Source organism: Hyperolius riggenbachi, chromosome 9, assembly GCF_040937935.1.
Source record: "Hyperolius riggenbachi isolate aHypRig1 chromosome 9, aHypRig1.pri, whole genome shotgun sequence".
Taxonomy (NCBI): domain Eukaryota; kingdom Metazoa; phylum Chordata; class Amphibia; order Anura; family Hyperoliidae; genus Hyperolius; species Hyperolius riggenbachi.
In genome coordinates, this window is record NC_090654.1 from 287388104 (window position 1) to 287405999 (window position 17896).

Genomic DNA, 17896 nt, shown 5'->3' on the forward strand with positions numbered 1-17896 from the left:
TGCTCCTCTGTGGAGCAGCTGGTGCTGTAGCAAGGAGGAGGAATCTCTGGGTAAATAACAGGAACCTGGCACTTTATTGATGAGTTCTGAGTTTGAAGGAAACCTGAGAGGGGTTGGTCAGAAAAGATTCTACATACCTGGGGCTTCCTCCAACCGCCACCGACCCCCCTGGCTGATCGCTCCCACGCCACCGTCCTCCTGCACCGCCTGGACCTTGGCCGGCCGTGCGCCCCATCACCGGGAGCGCTCTGCGCTGTACTACTGTGCAGGCGCAAAATGTTCCCGCCCATGGGAGTGCAACGGGGGAGTGCGCACGGCCAGACTGTGCCTGCGCCAACTGGCACCAACTGAAGGACTTTATGGGCTGAATTCAGAGGATCCAGGCAGTGCAGGAGGACAGTGAGGGAGCGATCAGTGTGGAGGAAGCCCCAGGTATGTATACATTTTTAGTATCCCCCCCATCTCTGGTACACTTTAATTCTCACTAGTGAATATTTTGTGTAGGGTTCCACCAACTCCCAAGCTGTGGGGGGTTGCTACTCGCAGCTTTCCTGGGACGTCAGAGCACATTCCCTCTGCCCTCAGGACATTTCTGCAGAAAACTGAACCGTAAACATGAAAGCTTGGCTCAGCTGGGCATTCTTGTTTGAGTTTCTGGAGAGTGGAGGAGCAAAGAGCAGCCCCCCCTGCGATGGGTGTGCAATAAACCAGCAGCTCTACATGCAATCCTGACTGAGGGAAAAAGGAAATCCAATCTCTGGGGTCCCATCGGTGAATGGCTGCGACCGCCCTGCGCAGCAGTACAGAGGAAAAGGATGCGCACAAGCAGTTCTGTGCTGCTACATGGCCCGTACTTGTGCCTGCGCAGTTGTGCCGGGCTCGTACACAGGCGGGAGCGCTGCCTGCAGGTGCACTTTATGAATGCATAGAGAAGTGGGGGTGTCTTGATACCCTAAAGAAAAATGACAGGAAACAAAGCGGGAGCCCAGTAGTGCAATATGTTTGGGTACAGTATTTGTAATGAAACAGGAAGTAGATGCTCTACTCACAAAGGCAGATTGCAGACGGGGCAACCAACCACAGGAAGGGGGTGGAGACAATGAACCCGACTCCACTCGGGGTGGCCCAGGTGGACCTGGATGTGGTCGCTCGCCTAGACAAAAGTGACTGGTTTCCACTGTGGTGGGGACCACTGGTGGTCTGTCTCAACCCCACCAAGAGACTCTGTTGGGGGATGTTAAGAAGCACAGTATGGAGAAAGAGGCACCCTGGTGTATGTATAAAACCATTTAAAAACAGAATAAGATAGAGAAAGGCTGAGGTGGTTTACCTCAGTGACGGAAACTTTTGTGTAAACAAAATAAAAACTTTTTGTGGTACTTACATATTATCCCATCTGGAAAGTTTGGCAGCTTTTTGTTAAAGTTTCGTTTCCTCCCCCGGGAAGATCTGACCATTTTTGGAAAGCTGAAAGTCCCGGCTTTCTGTTGCACTGGGTCCCGAGTCGATATGATGCTCAGTTCCCAAGTTAGGGGGTTTTGAAGGAGGGGTGTCCCCTGAACTTGGCTGCAGAAAGTGCAATTACAGAAGTGCAGGAGAAACCCGACATGATGAGCAGCACACCCGGGAGGTCTTCTTCTTCCTTCGTAGCATAAATCTGTGTCTTCAAAACTTATGTCAAGTGCCCTGGGCCTCTCATTACAGATGAAGGAGCAGCGCAGCTCTGCACCCTCATCTCCTCTCTGTCTTACTGGCCTGGGCAGGAGACTCAATTCCACTGTGCTCTCTGCAGCGAAGTGCAGGGGACACCCATCCCCCAAACCTCCCTAACTTGGGAATGGGGCATCGCATTGACTCGGGACCCAGTGCAAAGGACTTTCAGCTTTCCAAAAATGGTTAGATCTGGCTGCTGGATCAAACAGAACTTTAACAAAAAAATGCCAAACTTTCCAGACGGGATAATACGTAAGTACCCTTTTTGCACAAAAGTTTTCCCCACTGAGGTAAGCCACCTCAACCTTTTTCTATTTTATTCTGTGTTTAAATGGTTTTATACACACACCAGGGTGCCTCTTTCCCCATATTGTACTTTCTGAATGCAGTTCACTGAATGCAATGACTCATATTTCTTTTCTTTTCACAAAAACGACTCACCTTAGCCCAAAATATTGGTCTTCATCAGCCTCTATGGATACCTCCCTAATTGGTTCCATGCTCTGCCATAAAAGGATGAAATAACATGGTTATTACTGTACATATAAATAAAAAAGTAACAATTAAGGGACTGGTGAGGGGCGTGCCCATAGATGGAATCTGCATTTGTCCCTCCCACCAGGTCTCTGATTGGAAGCCCAAATGTCTTCAGGCAGACCAGGTCAATTAGTTTGTTTTTGTTATCAATGTCTACGGGTGTTTCACACCGGAGCGGTGCAACGCAATGTGACGGAATTGACGGTTTTTACCGCTCGCTGACGCAAAGGAGCGCGTTGGGGGCCGGCTTGCGCAGTGACGTGTGTCAGGCCAGAAGTCATATAAGTCTACGGTGACTCAGACTTTTAAAAAAGTTTTTGTGTTGCACATGCAGGGAACCATATTTTGTCAATACACTTCCGCGCAATTCGTCTTCTCGGCCACAGGAAGTGAACGCTATTGGGTCTGACTTCCTGCCTGACCTGCTGCCAGAACAGGGATTACTCGTATTTAACGCGGAAAACCCTGAACGTCTTTTTTAGCGTTGCATCTAATTGCATCGCACCAGCAGTGTGAAACCGGCCAAAAGATAAGCAACAGCATAATAACCTTTAAAAGAAAATATTCCTTTGCTACAGGTGATACAAATCCTGCAATAAATCTGCAGTGTTTCTACTTCCTGCTTTCATGTAAGCATACATCGAGTTAACATCCTGTGTTTACAAATTACAAATTAACTGCTCTGCCGTGGCAGAGAAGATTGCGGAACTGACACAGCTGAGAGATCAAATTACAGTGGTGATTAGTCACGGATGAGGGGGAATTAGACAGGCTAAACTCTCTAAATACATACAGGGTGTATTTCTCTCTGTTTTCGTTCTGTCCTGTGCAAGAGTTCAGGTCCGCTTTAAGAGCTCTTCCTCTGACACAGCAGACCAGGGTTCAAATTTTGGCTCTTCCTGTTCAGTAAGCCAGCACCTATTCAGTAGGAGACATTGGGCAAGACTCCCTAACACTGCTACTGCCTATAGAGCGCACCCTAGTGGCTGCAGCTCTGGCGCTTTGAGTCCCCCAGGAGAAAAATGCAATATAAATGTTCTGTGTCTTGTCTGTAGTTGTACTGCAATGAATGGGGCAGTATTCCCAGCACTATCCGGTCTGCCATGGTTCAGGCAGCGATGTCACAGGATGTCCCGTACTTTCCACATTCCGGCAGCCGGAGGCAGTGCTGATCTTCCATTCTCTGCTCCTCGGGTTTTTAGGGGCTTTCCAATGAGCAGAGAAGAAGGGCAGCTTTGTCTCTCGCTGCAGAGGTGATTCCGGAACTGACACAGAGGACAGGTATGACATGATTGTGTTACTGACTTACCAATGATTACAACCCCACGATATAGCAGTTTTTTCGGTGATGCTTTTAAAGTAAACCAGAGATGGTTTACTAGCGCTTATTTATACTTACCTGGGACTTCCTCCAGCCCCATGAGCAGCGCTGAGTCCCTCGCCGTCCCCCTCGGCCCCTCCGTTCTGGCGCTGTGACTCCCAGTAATCCGGCTGCGCGCTCACCCCTCATCGCGCTCCTGTCCTCCCGAGCCTCGCATGTGCAGAAGACCTCAACTGTCGGCGACTGACCAGATTACCGGCAGTCACAGCGCCAAAACGGAGGGACTGAATCGCTGCTCACGGGAGTGGAGGAAGCCTGGGTAAGTATAAATTAAGCCTAGTGTACCATCTCTGGTGAGCTTAAAGGACTAACTGTACAAGACTTTGAAAACTTTAAATGTCTTCTTCAGCCATGATACAGAACAGGATCAGAACCATCTAATCTAGTTCTGATTCATGCCTAAAGAAGAAACTTAAAGATTCGCAAGCTTGCAGAGAAATCTTGTACAGTTAGTCATTAAAGATATCACCTAAACAACTATTGTTGTTCTGTCTTCAGATTTTCTCCATGACTAATACTGGACAACACGCAATTTATTACAACTTACCCATTGTCCATTTTTGTTTGCATCTAGCATGTCTTCTGTATCTTCTCTGTAACAAATAAAAAACAAGAAAAGTTATTCAAGAAAGCCATACACTGAACAGATAATATTCTGTCTGGGATGTGCATGAACTGTACTGAACTTGTTTCCTGTTCCTTTCTGAGACTTCACAGACTTTATGCCTGTGTACAGTACCGCTTTCTGCACTGGCCATGACGTTGGCCTCAATTCACAAAGCTTTATCAAACACTTTACCGAACGTTTGATAATTTAGCTCATGGGTAAAATCTCATTTTGACTTCACTAGGGTGTTATAGATTTATTGATTTTATCGATAAAACGTTTAATAAATCTATAACACCGTAGTGAATTCAAAATGAGATTTTACCCATGAGGTAAATTATCAAACGTTTGGTAAAGTGTTTGATAAAGCTTAGTGAATTGAGGCCAATGTGGAGACAAGGGTTGGGATTAGCAGAAAGGTGACACGGCTTTTTACCGGCATCCGAAAATTCAACAGGCAAATTCCTTGTTGAAAGGAACCAGAACTTTACAAGGATGGAACTGGAAGTTTCCACAGCTTTATCAGAATTGGCTACTGACCGCCACTTACCTGGGAGCCGACTCTGACCCGGGTTTATTTCAGCCTACAAACTTCCAATCCCTAATGAGGTGCAACTTGCAAAGCAGTAATCATTACTAGCTAGCTCTAGATTTATGGGCGGCACTACGCTGGGGCACGGCTTCCTTCCCTCCTCCCCCCCCCCCCCCCCTTCATCACACCTACCATAAAAAAAATTGATTTTTTTTTTTCAATTAATAATACCCCCTAATATTTATTAATACACATTTCCCCCATATATGATGGGGAGGAGGGTGTCCGTGGGTGGGTGGGTGGGGAGGGTGAGGATGGCCATGAGAGTGGGGAGGAGGGTGCCAATGCAAGAACAAAATGATTAAGGCGCCAGCCGCGGGTAAATGGGATGCGGGATGCGTGCATCCCATTACTACCTCCCTCCCTCCCTTGGAATCTGGCCGCCCCCTGTGTCTCCCCCCTGTTTGCAGAGTGCGCAGCTAAGCGGAGCGGGCTGTGAGCTTACCGGTATCCATGGACGCGTACCACCATCTGGCTTCCTGCTTCCTGTGACGTCACAGGAAGCAGATTGAAGCCGGACATCGCTACGTGTCCATGGATACCGGTAAGCTCACAGCCCGCTCCGCTTAGCTGCGCACTCTGCAAACAGGGGGGAGACACAGGGGGCGGCCAGATTCCAAGGGAGGGAGGGAGGTAGTAATGGGATGCACGCGTCCCGCATCCCATTTACCCGCGGCTGGCGCCTTGATCATTTTTTTTCCCACCCTCACTGCCCACTGCTGCCCGGGACTTGGGGGGCTCATACCGTGACAGCGGGAGAGCCCCCCAAAATCGTGACAGTCCCGACGAGATCGGGACGGTTGGGCCCTATGCCTTGCTACCTGGGACTGAGTGCCAAGGCTCTCTGAAAAAGCTGTGGGTGAGGCTTGTTTATTTTATTTTAAAGGAATAAAGGTAGCCATACACTGGTCGATTTGCCATCAGATTCGACCAACAGGTAGATCCCTCTCAGATCAAATCTGATCAGAGAGGGATCGTATGGCTACCTTTACTGCAAACAGATTGTGAACCGATTTTAGCCTGAAACAGTTCACAATCTGTTGTGGTGGTGGTGGTGCTGCCACCGCTCCCCCCGCCCGCATACATTACCTGCTCCGCCGGCGCGACTCCAGTCAGCAGGTCTCCGCTGTCTTCTCCGCTCTGGTCTCCAGGTCCGGCATGCTTTACTTCTTCCTGCCCGGCAGGAAGTTTAAACAGTAGAGAGCCCTCTACTGTTTAAACTTCCTGCCAGGCAGGAGGAACTGAAGCATGCCGGAGACCTGCACGGACACGGAGCAGCGGTGACCGGGGGTAGTTGCGCCGGCGGAGCAGGTAATGTATTGCCGCTCTATTGCGTCGGTCGTCGGGCACTCGAACGCCGAAAGCGACGCGCTCCCTACCCGTGGGCGATCGACGGTAGTTTTCCACACGGAGCGATCGAAGGGATCGGACGAAATGTATCGAAATTCGGCGTGTAGCGCGAACGATTGGCAGCAGATTCGATCCCAGTGATCGAATCTGCTGTAGAAACGGCGGCAAATCGGGCCAGTGTATGGCCAGCTTTAGAGTATTAAAACTAAACAAAAAAGTATTGGGCTTGAGGAATGCCCTACAAACTATATGAAAGGAACACAATTATGCAATGATTAAAAGTTTATCTCGGATCCACTTTAAGTAAAACAGTGGCCTTATCTATTTGTCATAAATACCTCACAATCCTTACAAGTTCCCTTGTAATTAATGTATCTGGATGACACTTATATTTGCAAAAGAATCTCTCTACCTCCTTCTGATTGGTTCTAACATTGTCAGTCAACGACAAATTAGTCTATGGAATAAACAAATTTTATTAAGCACTAGGCAACATGTTTCGTGAGTTCTTGCCTGTTTCCTCAGGCCAAATACAGTGCCAGAAATAAATCAAGCCTTCATTTGATGATTGTTAGGCTTATATCATGCAGTTAGCCACGTGTGTACAATGTAGTTTGAATGACGTTGTTGTTTTGAATGCGGCCATGTTCTGCAGTTTGACGTTTTGCTAGTTGGTCATTAAGGTGGTTGGTGTGCAGAAAATACTTGTCGTGTCAATGGTTTGTGGTAGTATCGGTTATGTCGTGGTGTTGGTTGTGAATATTGTTGGACGTGTGTACGAGCCTCAGGCCTTGCACACACACCAGATTAAACTCACATGAGGCAGCTGATAACGTTTGCCTCTGCCAAAAATCTGGCAAGTGCAAAGCGGACCCCCAATACCCCCTGGCATGATGTCAAGCAATCCACCTGCCAGATCAAGGGATGGAGGTTGGGCCCAAGGTTGGTGGAGGCATCAAGACAGAGGATTGAGTCCAGACAACTGGAATTGAGGAACCTCATAAGTCAATCTGGAGGGGGTTTGAGGATTGCAGAGGTGGACGTATGTATGCAGGTTAGCCTGGGTGAGCAGAGGGGGTACATTTATAAAACATCCTAGAATTGGGAGTTAACAAGAACATTACCCTGTGAACCAAAGATCCCTCAGGCTGGCCTTCATGTCTGCAGCAAGCCTGGCCGCCCGCTCCTCAATGCTGTGAAATTCTTCTTCCGTCAACTCTGATTCACCCACAATACCGCAAGGATCTTCTTCCTCAGAGTCTGAAGGACCAACAACATTGTGAAGGTCTTCTTCTCCCAAGTCTGCTCCACCCCCAACTCTGTGAAGATCTTCACCAAAGTCTGATTCACTCCCAGTGATCTTCCTGATTCTTATATCTCTAGTCAGGTCCTCGTCAGAATCATCAATGCCTCCAGAAACCTGAGATGAGTAAAGCAAAGTTATTTCTGAGATCTCATTGCAAGCGCAAAAGCCTCCTGCACACTTAAAGGGAACCTGAACCTAGTAAAAAAATTTTAAAATAAACATGATGTACCTGCAAATGATTATTACATACTTACCTCGCCGTCAGTTCCTCTCAGAAGCTCGCCATTTGCATCCATTTGTCAGAAAGGCCTGGCCACGCGTCTGCTTCTTCGTGTTCCAGTCCGCAATAGCGTCCTATGCCTGCGCAGGACACTATTGCTGACAGGAACGCAAAGAAGCAGACGCGTGGCCAGGCCGGCCCAGTGCGCCTGTCAACCCAAAAATGAAACTAGCTGGCGGCGGGGGACCAGAGGATCCGCAAGTGACTGCGAGGGCAGGGGGGCTGCAGGGGGCTGGTAGAAGCCCCAGGTCAGTAAAACTGATTTTTTATTTCAGGCTTAAGCATCCCTTTAAGATTGGTTGGTGCGCCCATACATGATACAATCTCGATGGTATGTGCATTCAGCAAAATGAAGTGATCGATTTTGCATCGGAAATCGGGGTAATATGCTGCCACCAGTCTCTAGATTGACAAGTTAGAGAGACCTCGAAAGGAAGAAAACGGTTAACTACAACGTAACTAGCCAAAGCAAATATTTAAAGAGACACTGAAGCGTAAAAAATATATGATACAATGAATTGGTTGTGTGGTATGGATAATTACTAGAACATTAGTAGCAAAGAAAATATTCTCATATTTTTATTTTCAGTTTTATCATTTTTTTTAGAACATTGCATCATTCTCTAATATTTGCAGTTTACACACTACTCAGCATTCTAAAAGGATTTTACAGAGCAGGCCAGTGAACTTTTGAACTGTCCTCTGCAGAAACAAACAATACAGTGACTGACACTTGCGATAACAAGCTTCAGAAGACTAAGCTCTCTGCGACTTTTCTGGAGCTCAATGGCTCTTTTGCATAGATAACAACTGGAGTTTATTAACTCTTCCTGTACTGGAAACAATATTAGACTTATGTCTCTGCTCCTAATGTTTTATTTTTTAGCTGTACTACACATACAAATCATTAAATCATAATTTTTTTATTTCGCTACAGTGTCACTTTAAAAAAACAATTAAAGTGGAACTGGAACAAATAAATTGTTAGTTTTATTGTAGAACTATACACAAAAAATATACATTGGAGCTGGAAAATAAATATAGCTTGCAGCAGGACAGACCGCCCAACAGGTCCTGCGACGCCCCCTTGACAACAACAGTCAGCGGCGCCTCTTCCTGCCGGCGGGTGTGTACGACATCACGCGACTCTACATGCCGGGAGCGAAGGAGACTTCAAGCGACTGCGGCACTTTGTGTGGGAATCGTCGGGGCTCTTAGCGATCTAATGTGACGGCTGTTATTGCAGCGCGACGCTAAGAGACATTTGCATGGTCGTGCGCCTGTACACACATCGCGATATCCCAGAAACAACCGCTCGGCGGTCGGTGGGAAAATCGTGACGTGGGTACTTAGCTTTATAGTAATTTGCAGTTTTGCAGATGGATGGACCACAAATTACACCTCCCTCCAAGTTGCGACAACTCGGGGGGGGGGGGGGGGGGGGGGGAGGGGGGGGGGGGGGGAGGGGGGGGAGGGGAATCGTACTTTACACCGCCGGGGATTGGAGCAGCAGCAGAGAGAGCCGTCATTTGGCACATCCTGCGCCCAACTTAGCGGTGGTGTACATACGCCAGACAGAGCGCAGGAGGAAGCATAGAGGACAGATAGGACATGATGGTGCTATTGACTTACAAATGCTACCACTTACCAAATATACACGTCTATCCTCTGTATGTGAATCATCTGGCGTCTCTCTGCAACACAAGGAAACACGAAAAAATATATTCAACAAAGCTGTACACAGCCCACTGCTGAACTTCTACTGGTCTGTCCCTGCCCCAGTGTAGCACTGCCCACTGCTGAACTCCTAATGACCTGTCCGTGCCCCAGTGTAGCTCCGCCCATGTGTACACAGCCCACTGCTCAACTCCTACTGGTCTGTCCGTGCCCCAGTGTAGCCCCGCCCATGTGTACATAGCCCACTGCTGAACTCCTACTGGCCTGTCCGTGCCCCAGTGTAACCCCGCCCATGTGTACGCAGCCCACTGCTGAACTCCTGTTGGTCTGTCCGTGCCCCAGTGTAGCACCGCCCATGTGTACACAGCCCACTGCTGAACTCCTACTGGTCTGTCCGTGCCTCAGTGTAGCCCCGCCCATGTGTACACAGCCCACTGCTGAACTCCTACTGGTCTGTCCGTGCCCCAGTGTAGCCCCGCCCATGTGTACATAGCCCACTGCTGAACTCCTGTTGGTCTGTCTGTGCCCCGGTTTAACCCCGCCCATGTGTACGCAGCCCACTGCTGAACTCCTGTTGGTCTGTCCGTGCCCCAGTGTAGCACCGCCCATGTGTACACAGCCCACTGCTGAACTCCTGCTGGTCTGTCCGTGCCTCTGCCCCGCCCATGTTTACACAGCCCACTGCTGAACTCCTACTGGTCTGTCCGTGCCTCAGTGTAACCCCGCCCATGTGTGCACAGCCCACTGCTGAACTCCTACTGGTCTGTCTGTGCCTCAGTGTAGCCCCGCCCATGTGTACACAGCCCACTGCTGAACCCCTCCTAGTCTGTCCGTGACACAGTGTAGCACCGCCCATGTGTACACAGCCCACTGCTGAACTCCTGCTGGTCTGTCCATACCCCAGTGTAGCACCGCCCATGTGTACACAGCCCACTGCTGAACTCCTACTGGTCTGTCCGTGCCCTAGTGTAGCCCCGCCCATGTGTACACAGTCCACTGCTGAACTCCTACTGGTTTGTCTGTGCCCCAGTGTAGCACCGCCCACTGCTGAACTCCTACTGGTCTGTCCGTGCCCCAGCGTAGCCTCGCCCCACTATGACACATGCACCGTCCACTGACATATGACGCCGGCACCGCCCACTGATATATGAGGCATGCACTGCCCACTGACATATGACGCCTGCACCGCCCACTGACATATGACGCCTGCACCTCCCACTGACATATGACACGTGCACTGCCCAGTTTACTATATCCCGAGTCAGCATCACGTAGAGGCCAAAAAACATGTTCACTATAACAGAAGTTTTATTATATCAGAGTTTACTATACCAGGTGTTGCTCCCATAGACTTAATGGAGATTGTCCGGGACCTGGAGAGGTAGTTTACTATACCCAAATGTTTAATATTAGAGTTTGTTATAACGAGAGTATACTGTACTAGAATTGGGCTTTACCAAGCAGACGGACGTTACCTTGGGAACCAGGAATTCATCAGACTGGACTCCATGTCTGCAGCCAGTTTGGCCGCCCGCTCCTCAATGCCATGAAGCTCCTCCTCTAAGTCGGATTCCGTCATAACAGGTTGAAAATCTTCTACATCCATGTCCGACTCCCCCCTGGTGACCTTCCTGACACTTACATCTTCATCTTCATCCAGGTCCTCCTCCGTATATTCCCTGCCTGAAACCTGAAACCAGCAAAGTTATTTCTGAAAGTTTATAGCAACAGCAAAACCTGCAAACTGAGCTGTCAGCAATACTATCTCAGAAACATATATAAGTAGATAAATACTTGCTCTACTTACATAACAGATGTATTGCACTGTCCACATTTTGATTTTAGTGATTTTCCTACAGTAAAAAGAGAAAATCCTTCTTCGCATTTCCCATTTCAAGTGTGGCTATTTTGAAGCCAATCCTGATGTAATTTCCTCCCTTACGCTCCTCTGCCTGATTAGCCCACCCTTCATTATAGAAAGTGCATTGTCTCAGCATGAGAAATATTGGCCAATCAGAGAGGAACAGAGGCGTGGGAGGGGAAAACAGGAGGGAAAGTGGGTTCTGCCAATCAGGCTGCATAAGTTATGTCTGAGGGGAAGTACAGAAGCAAAGGAGGATGACCCAGCATGCCCTGCAACTTCCTTTTTGTGTACCGAATTTTGTGTGTATCAAATAAAAGTCAGGTAAACTGGGGAATGATCATTAACCTCCCTGGCAGTAAGCCCGACACAGTGTCGGGCTTGCCGCCACAGGGGATCGCATCGCCCCAGGATTTTTTACATATTGTTAAACTAGCACTTCGCTGGCTAACTATGGTGCCCAAGTCCCTCCGGTCCCCCCCAATTGCCTGCTATCATCTCCAGTATACATACCCCCAGGGATCCCGCGATGGCGCAGCCTCCCAATCAGCACCCGGCTTCACTATAGATCGGAACTGCACACGATATCATGTCCGATCGTCGCCATAGCGACGAGTGATGCTAATTGGGAAGCTGTGGCTCTCGCTGGATCGCGGATGAGTGTTGCCGGCGGCGATCGGGGGGGGAGGGGTCAGACCGGTGCCGAGGGACTTGGCGGCTACAGTTAGCTAGCCTAGTGCTAGCTAACATAAAATATAAACATTTAATTTACAAAATCCCTCCCGCGGTCGCAGCCACTTAAACTGCGTACCGCCAGGGAGTTTAATCAACAAGAAAAGTAATAGTGATTATAACTGTTGGACTGCCTGGTTAGCATCCTTATTACTTGTTTACCAGATAAAAATAAAGAATTGATTTTTAATTTTATGCCCGACAGTTACACTTTAAAGGAATCATCGGGCAAAAAAACCTCCCCCCCCCTGCTCTACTTACCTGGGGCTACCTCCAGCCACTTGCAGCCGACATGTCCCACGCAGCATCTCTGCTCTTAGCCGCTGACCCGGGGTCCCTGCGGCTCAGAGGTCGACCTCGAGGTCATCCTTACTGCGCGAGCGCCGCTGTCAATCAAGCCCACTTTGTCCGCGGTGTATTGCGCAGGCGCACTAGGGGAGCTCGGCCTCTGCACCGGCGGCTGCAAGCGGAGATACGACGTGGGTCATGTTGGCTGCAAGCCCCGGGTAAGTAGAGTGGGGTGGGGGGGGGGGGGGGGGTTTGCCTGATGTTACCTTTAAAGCACACTTGTCCCGAGGCAGAGCTATCTAAGGTAAGCACAGAGGTGTGTTCATTCTAGATCCACATAGCTCTGCGCGTTGTCCGTTTCTCTCCTCGTTATCACACCTTCAAAATGTTGACTTTTGACTTAAAGAGAAACCGTGACCAAGAATTGATCTTCATCCCAATCAGTAGCTGATACCCCCTTTCCCATAAGAAATCTATTCCTTTTCTCAAACAGATCATCTGGGGAGGGGGGGTCTGTATGGCTGATATTGTGGTGAGACCCCTCCCACAGTGTGATGTCAGCACCATGGTTCTGACATCACACTGTGGGAGCCTTGTTGCATTGCGGGAAATAATAGCTGTTTCCAACTGCCCAAAAAGCAAGCAGCAGCTTCTCCTACTGACATCACCTGCCAGCAGTAAAAATGTCTCCATGTGATAAATGTCAGAATGTAAATCAGGGAGAGGAAAGATTTTACAATGGGCAAACACTGACTAAATCATTTATACATAATTCTGGTGAAAAAGAATAAAACATTTTTATTACATTATTTTCACTGGAGTTCCTCTTTAAGTCATTTCCAGACAGGAAGAGGCGGGCTTGCTGTGATGTTCCCTCCTCTCCATTTCCTCTTCTTTAGATGCGTGAATGGGGCAGGGAAGTGGAAGAAATGGGAGGGAACATTGCGGCAAGCCTGCCTCTTCCTGTTTAAAAAAAATTGACTTTAGCCAAAAGAGTGATTCGAGGGACTGGGGGGATGAGGAGAGGAACGGGCAACACAGAGATTTGTGGCTACAGCATGAACGCATACATGCAAAAGGCGTGGCGAGGAAATATGGGCGCAGGGGACAGCCGCTAGTAGAGTATCGGTATTCTACTACGATGCTGTGCTAATTCCAAAATGTCACTGATATTTTACTATAGCCTTAACCCAACCCTATTGTCACACAAAGCCCTCCCTCTACCGATACCTAACCCTAACAGCCCCGCCCCCAATGCCTAACCCTAAGTGGCCCGCCCCCCACCAAGGCCTAACTCTGGATTTACATCACAAGAACCTATAGGCACAGATCTCCTGGCACCCTAGACTTCACCCTCCATGAACCTACAAACCCCGGCCGAACCGCACCGCAAGTGTGCTGGCGGTTCCATCTGTCACTTCACCCTTACTTCCCTTGCCCATCATAGGTAGCTACAGGCGCCCCTAGGTATTAGGTAGCCAGAGGAACCTCAGTATTATAGGGAATCTGAAGTGAAAATAAACTTATCATATAATGATTTGTATGTGTAGTACAGCTAAGAAATAAAACATTAGCAGCAGAGATATGAGTCTCATATTGTCTCCAGTACAGGAAGAGTTAAGAAACTCCAGTTGCCATTTATGCAAAAGAGCCACTGATGATCTCTCTGACTTTCAAAGTCGCAGAGAGCTCTGTCTTCTGAAGCTTATGGTCTCAAGTGTCTGTCACTGTATTTTGTTTTTTTTTTCTGCAGAGGAAAGTTTAAAAAGTTCACTGGCCTGCTCTGTGAAATCATTTAGAATGCTGGGTGTAATGTGTAAACTGCAAATATTAGAGTATGATGCAATGTTATAAACAAAACTATATAAGTGAAAATAAAAATATGAGAATATTTTATTTGCTACTAATATTCTAGTAATTATCTGTACTACACAACCAATTCATTATATCATATTTTTTTTTTTGCTTCAATGTCACTTTAAGTAGTTAGTGGTGCCCCAAGTATTAGGTAGGTAGAGGAACCTCAGTATTAAGTAGCTAGAGCTGCTCCCAAGTATTAGGTAGGTAGAGGAACCTCAGTATTAAGTAGCTAGAGCTGCTCCCAAGTATTAGGTAGGTAGAGGAACCTCAGTATTAAGTAGCTAGAGCTGCTCCCAAGTATTAGGTAGCTAGAGGAACCTCAGTATTAAGTAGCTACAGGTGCCCCTGACTGAAGGGAGATCTGGTCAGTGGATTGCACAGAGATGTGAGTAACCTCTCATTTACACTTTCATCGGGACTCTGCCTAGGGATGGAGGGCACTTGGGGAGGGGCGTGAGACGCCTTTCCGTCATCAGGTGCCTGTAGGCACAAGCCTACAGTGCCTTGTAGTAAATCTGACCATGCCTGTTTATGGGTCAGGTCCACCCAAAAACTGATTTTAGCAAGTTACCTGAAAAGTCTCGAGGTTGCTAGGCTGTTGGTCATAGGTCGGTGGATTTGAGGATCCATTCGATCTGTAGCTCATTGATGGAGCTGATGAGTAGCTGTCTGCGTAGGATGACACTTCGTGTAAGTTGTGCTCTGAGCCCAGCTCAGACTCTGTCACTGAAACCCCATCTGCCATCTGATTTGAGGATCCATTCGATCTGGAGCTCATTGATGGAGCTGATGAGTAGCTGTCTGCGTAGGATGACACTTCCTGTAAGTTGTGTTCTGAGCCCAACTCAGACTCTGTCACTGAAACTCCATCTGCCATCTGATTTGAGGATCCATTAGATCTGGAGCTCATTGATGGAGGCAATGAATAGCTGTCTGCGTAGGACGACACTCTGTCTAAGTTGTGCTCTGAGCCCAGCTCAGACTCCGTCACCGAAACCCCATCTCCCATTCTTGCAGCTTCAATGTCCTCTTCACCGTTGAATGACTCTGAGCCATCCGTGCGGTCATCGGAAGAGGCATCAGAATTGGTCCTAACCACACTATCGCGGTCGCTAAAGGCTTGCAGTACATCTGCAATGGGAACACTGTAATGGGGGTAGTAAAACAAGTCATGAGGGATGATGGACACTTTAGTGGAAGCTCTTCCATCCGTCGAGTCCGCTTCCCCTTCCGGGTGGTTTGCAGCAGAATCTACGGGACTTCTGGACCTAGATGTATCTCCTGTTGACCTGTAAGCTTGGAAGACAGTCCTCGGTTTGGAATCGTCACTTACTGAATCATCTTTGGGCAGATGTAAGAGATACTTACAGGAGTCATCCTCATCATTGGTGTCATGGGCTGTCATTAGTCCACTGTCTTCAGACAACGGCGACGGCTTTATTGAGCCAGAGCTGGTCACACAGTCATCGGACTGAGAAAATAAATCATTGGGTTCCCTATCAGAAATGGATGAAAAAGATGAAGATGAGTCACAATGTTGGTTGTAGTTATTACTTAGCAGCTTTGGTTCGAGGTCTTTGGGTTCTCCTGAGGAAGCGCTGAGTAGATGTTCCTCTACTAAATCCCGTGAAAGGTCACCTTGTCCATTTGGTAGTAAAATTGGCTGTGCTTGCCCCCCCAAACCAGCAGTTTTAAAGTTTTTATTGAACCCGGAAGTTGAATAGAATGGACACATTTCCATTGGGTCTAAAAAAGGATTTAATTTAAATCTTTTGCCCCTCTTCGGTGTTGAATCTGATGAACGTTGGTCTGAATGATTGACATCGCCCATGGAAGTTGGCGTGCTGTTCTGTGGGACTCCGATTTCCGTAAAAACATGCGTCTGTGGGGGAGTAAGAGCTCTCGTCTGAAGTTCTACAGTGATGTCATTGTCCTCGTTTCTAGGCAAATTAATAATCTGGCCCTCTTCTTCCCTTGGTCCATCCCTGAAACGTACATACGTCATTTCTATCGGACCTTCTCGACTCTGGCCTGTGAGGTCATCCTGTGGAGAAGAGAAAAAGGAGACTGAACAGGTTGTGACCACAGAAATAAAAGTGCTTTGCTTTTGAGTAGAAATAGAAATGTTGGCCTTATATCGAGCTTTAAAGAGGACCTGTAACCAAGGATAGAACTACATTCCAATCAGTAGCTGATCCCCCCCCTTTCCCATGAGAAATCTTCTCATTTTCTGGAATAGATCATCAGTGGGCTCTGTATGGCTGATTTTGTGGTGAAACCCCTCCCACAGTGTGATGTCATGACCAGGGTCCCGACAGTTTCCTGTCTGTGAGCCTCGTTGCATTGTGGGAAGTAATGGCTTTATCCATCTTCCAAGCAAGCAGCATCTCCCTCTGTGCATAGAACTCTCAGTAACGAACATTCCGTACAGATCACCTGGCAGAACTAAAGATGTCACCACCAGGGATACATTTCAGAATGTAAATCAGGGAGAGGAAAGATGTTGCAATGGGCAAACACTGAGTAAATCATCTATTAATGAATATTGTAAGGAAATAAGCAATTTTATTCATTGTGTTCTTTTAATCTGAACATTTGTATAGCGCTTTTCTCCTGTCGGACTCAAAGCGCTTTTCACTACAGAAGCTCTTTAAAGGATACCAGAGGTGACGTGACCAGATGAGATAGACATGGGTATGTACAGTGCCTAGCACACAAATAACTAGGCTGTGTTCCTTTCTTTTCTTTCTCTGCCTGAAAGAGTTAAATATCAGGTATGTAAGTGGCTGACTCAGTCCTGACTCAGACAGGAAGTGACTACAGTGTGACCCTCACTGATAAGAAATTCCAACTATAAAACACTTTCCTAGCTGGCTTCTGAGAGCAGGAAAGAGATAAAGAGGGTCAATAGTTCATACATTTTAGCTCTGGCATCACTTCAGTGAATGTGTCAAATTAATGTGTCATTGAGCAAAAAACAATAAAAAACGGTTAAAACTTAAAAAGTAGATTTAAACATAAAATAAAACTGTGGAATATCTTAAAAAGTCATTTTTAAGAGAAGGAAGATAGATACAATTGTTTATTTCATTAGTTTATTTCCGCCTCGGGTGTCCTTAAAGGGATACTGTAGGGAGGTCGGGGAAAAATGGGTTGAACTTACCCGTGGCTTCTAATGGTCCCCCGTAGACATCCTGTACCCGCGCAGCCACTCACCGATGCTCCGGCCCCGCCTCCGGGTCACCTCTGGAATTTCAGACTTTAAAGTCAGAAAACCACTGCGCCTGCATTGCCATGTCCTCACTCCCGCTGATGTCACCAGGAGCGTACTGCTCAGGCACAGACCATACTGGGCCTGTGCAGTACGCTCCTGGTGACATCAGCGGGAGCGATGACACGGCAACGTAGGCGCAGTGGTTTTCCGACTTTAAAGTCTGAAATTCCAGAAGTTAACTGGAGGCGGGGCCGGAACATCGGAGAGAGGCTGTGCGGGCGCAGGATGTCTACGGGGGGCCATTAGAAGCCCCAGGTAAGTTCAACTCATTTCCCCCCGACCCCCCTACAGTATCCCTTTAAATTACGGTCTGTGTTCAAGCGAAGAAGAGAACGTAATGCAGCAGATCCCAAACAGGTCACTATCTGCATGGAGTTTTATGTGTTTCTTAGGGTGTCTTCTGAGTGCTACAAGTTCCTCCACCAACCCAAAACACAT

General features: G+C 47.9%; 1 protein-coding gene across 3 annotated transcripts in view; it reads right to left on the reverse strand.

Annotated features, from left to right (window-relative positions):
- Nucleotides 1–17896, reverse strand: part of CLMN (calmin) — a 170930-nt gene that overhangs the window by 5844 nt on the left and 147190 nt on the right. For all 3 annotated transcript variants that reach the window (XM_068254734.1, XM_068254735.1, XM_068254736.1), the window contains 6 exons: nt 14756–16228; nt 10919–11133; nt 9415–9460; nt 7305–7600; nt 4179–4224; nt 2155–2216 (listed from right to left, as the gene is read on the reverse strand). In XM_068254734.1, the coding sequence (XP_068110835.1) occupies nt 2155–2216; nt 4179–4224; nt 7305–7600; nt 9415–9460; nt 10919–11133; nt 14756–16228 (2138 nt within the window). The remainder of the gene's footprint in view (nt 1–2154; nt 2217–4178; nt 4225–7304; nt 7601–9414; nt 9461–10918; nt 11134–14755; nt 16229–17896) is intronic.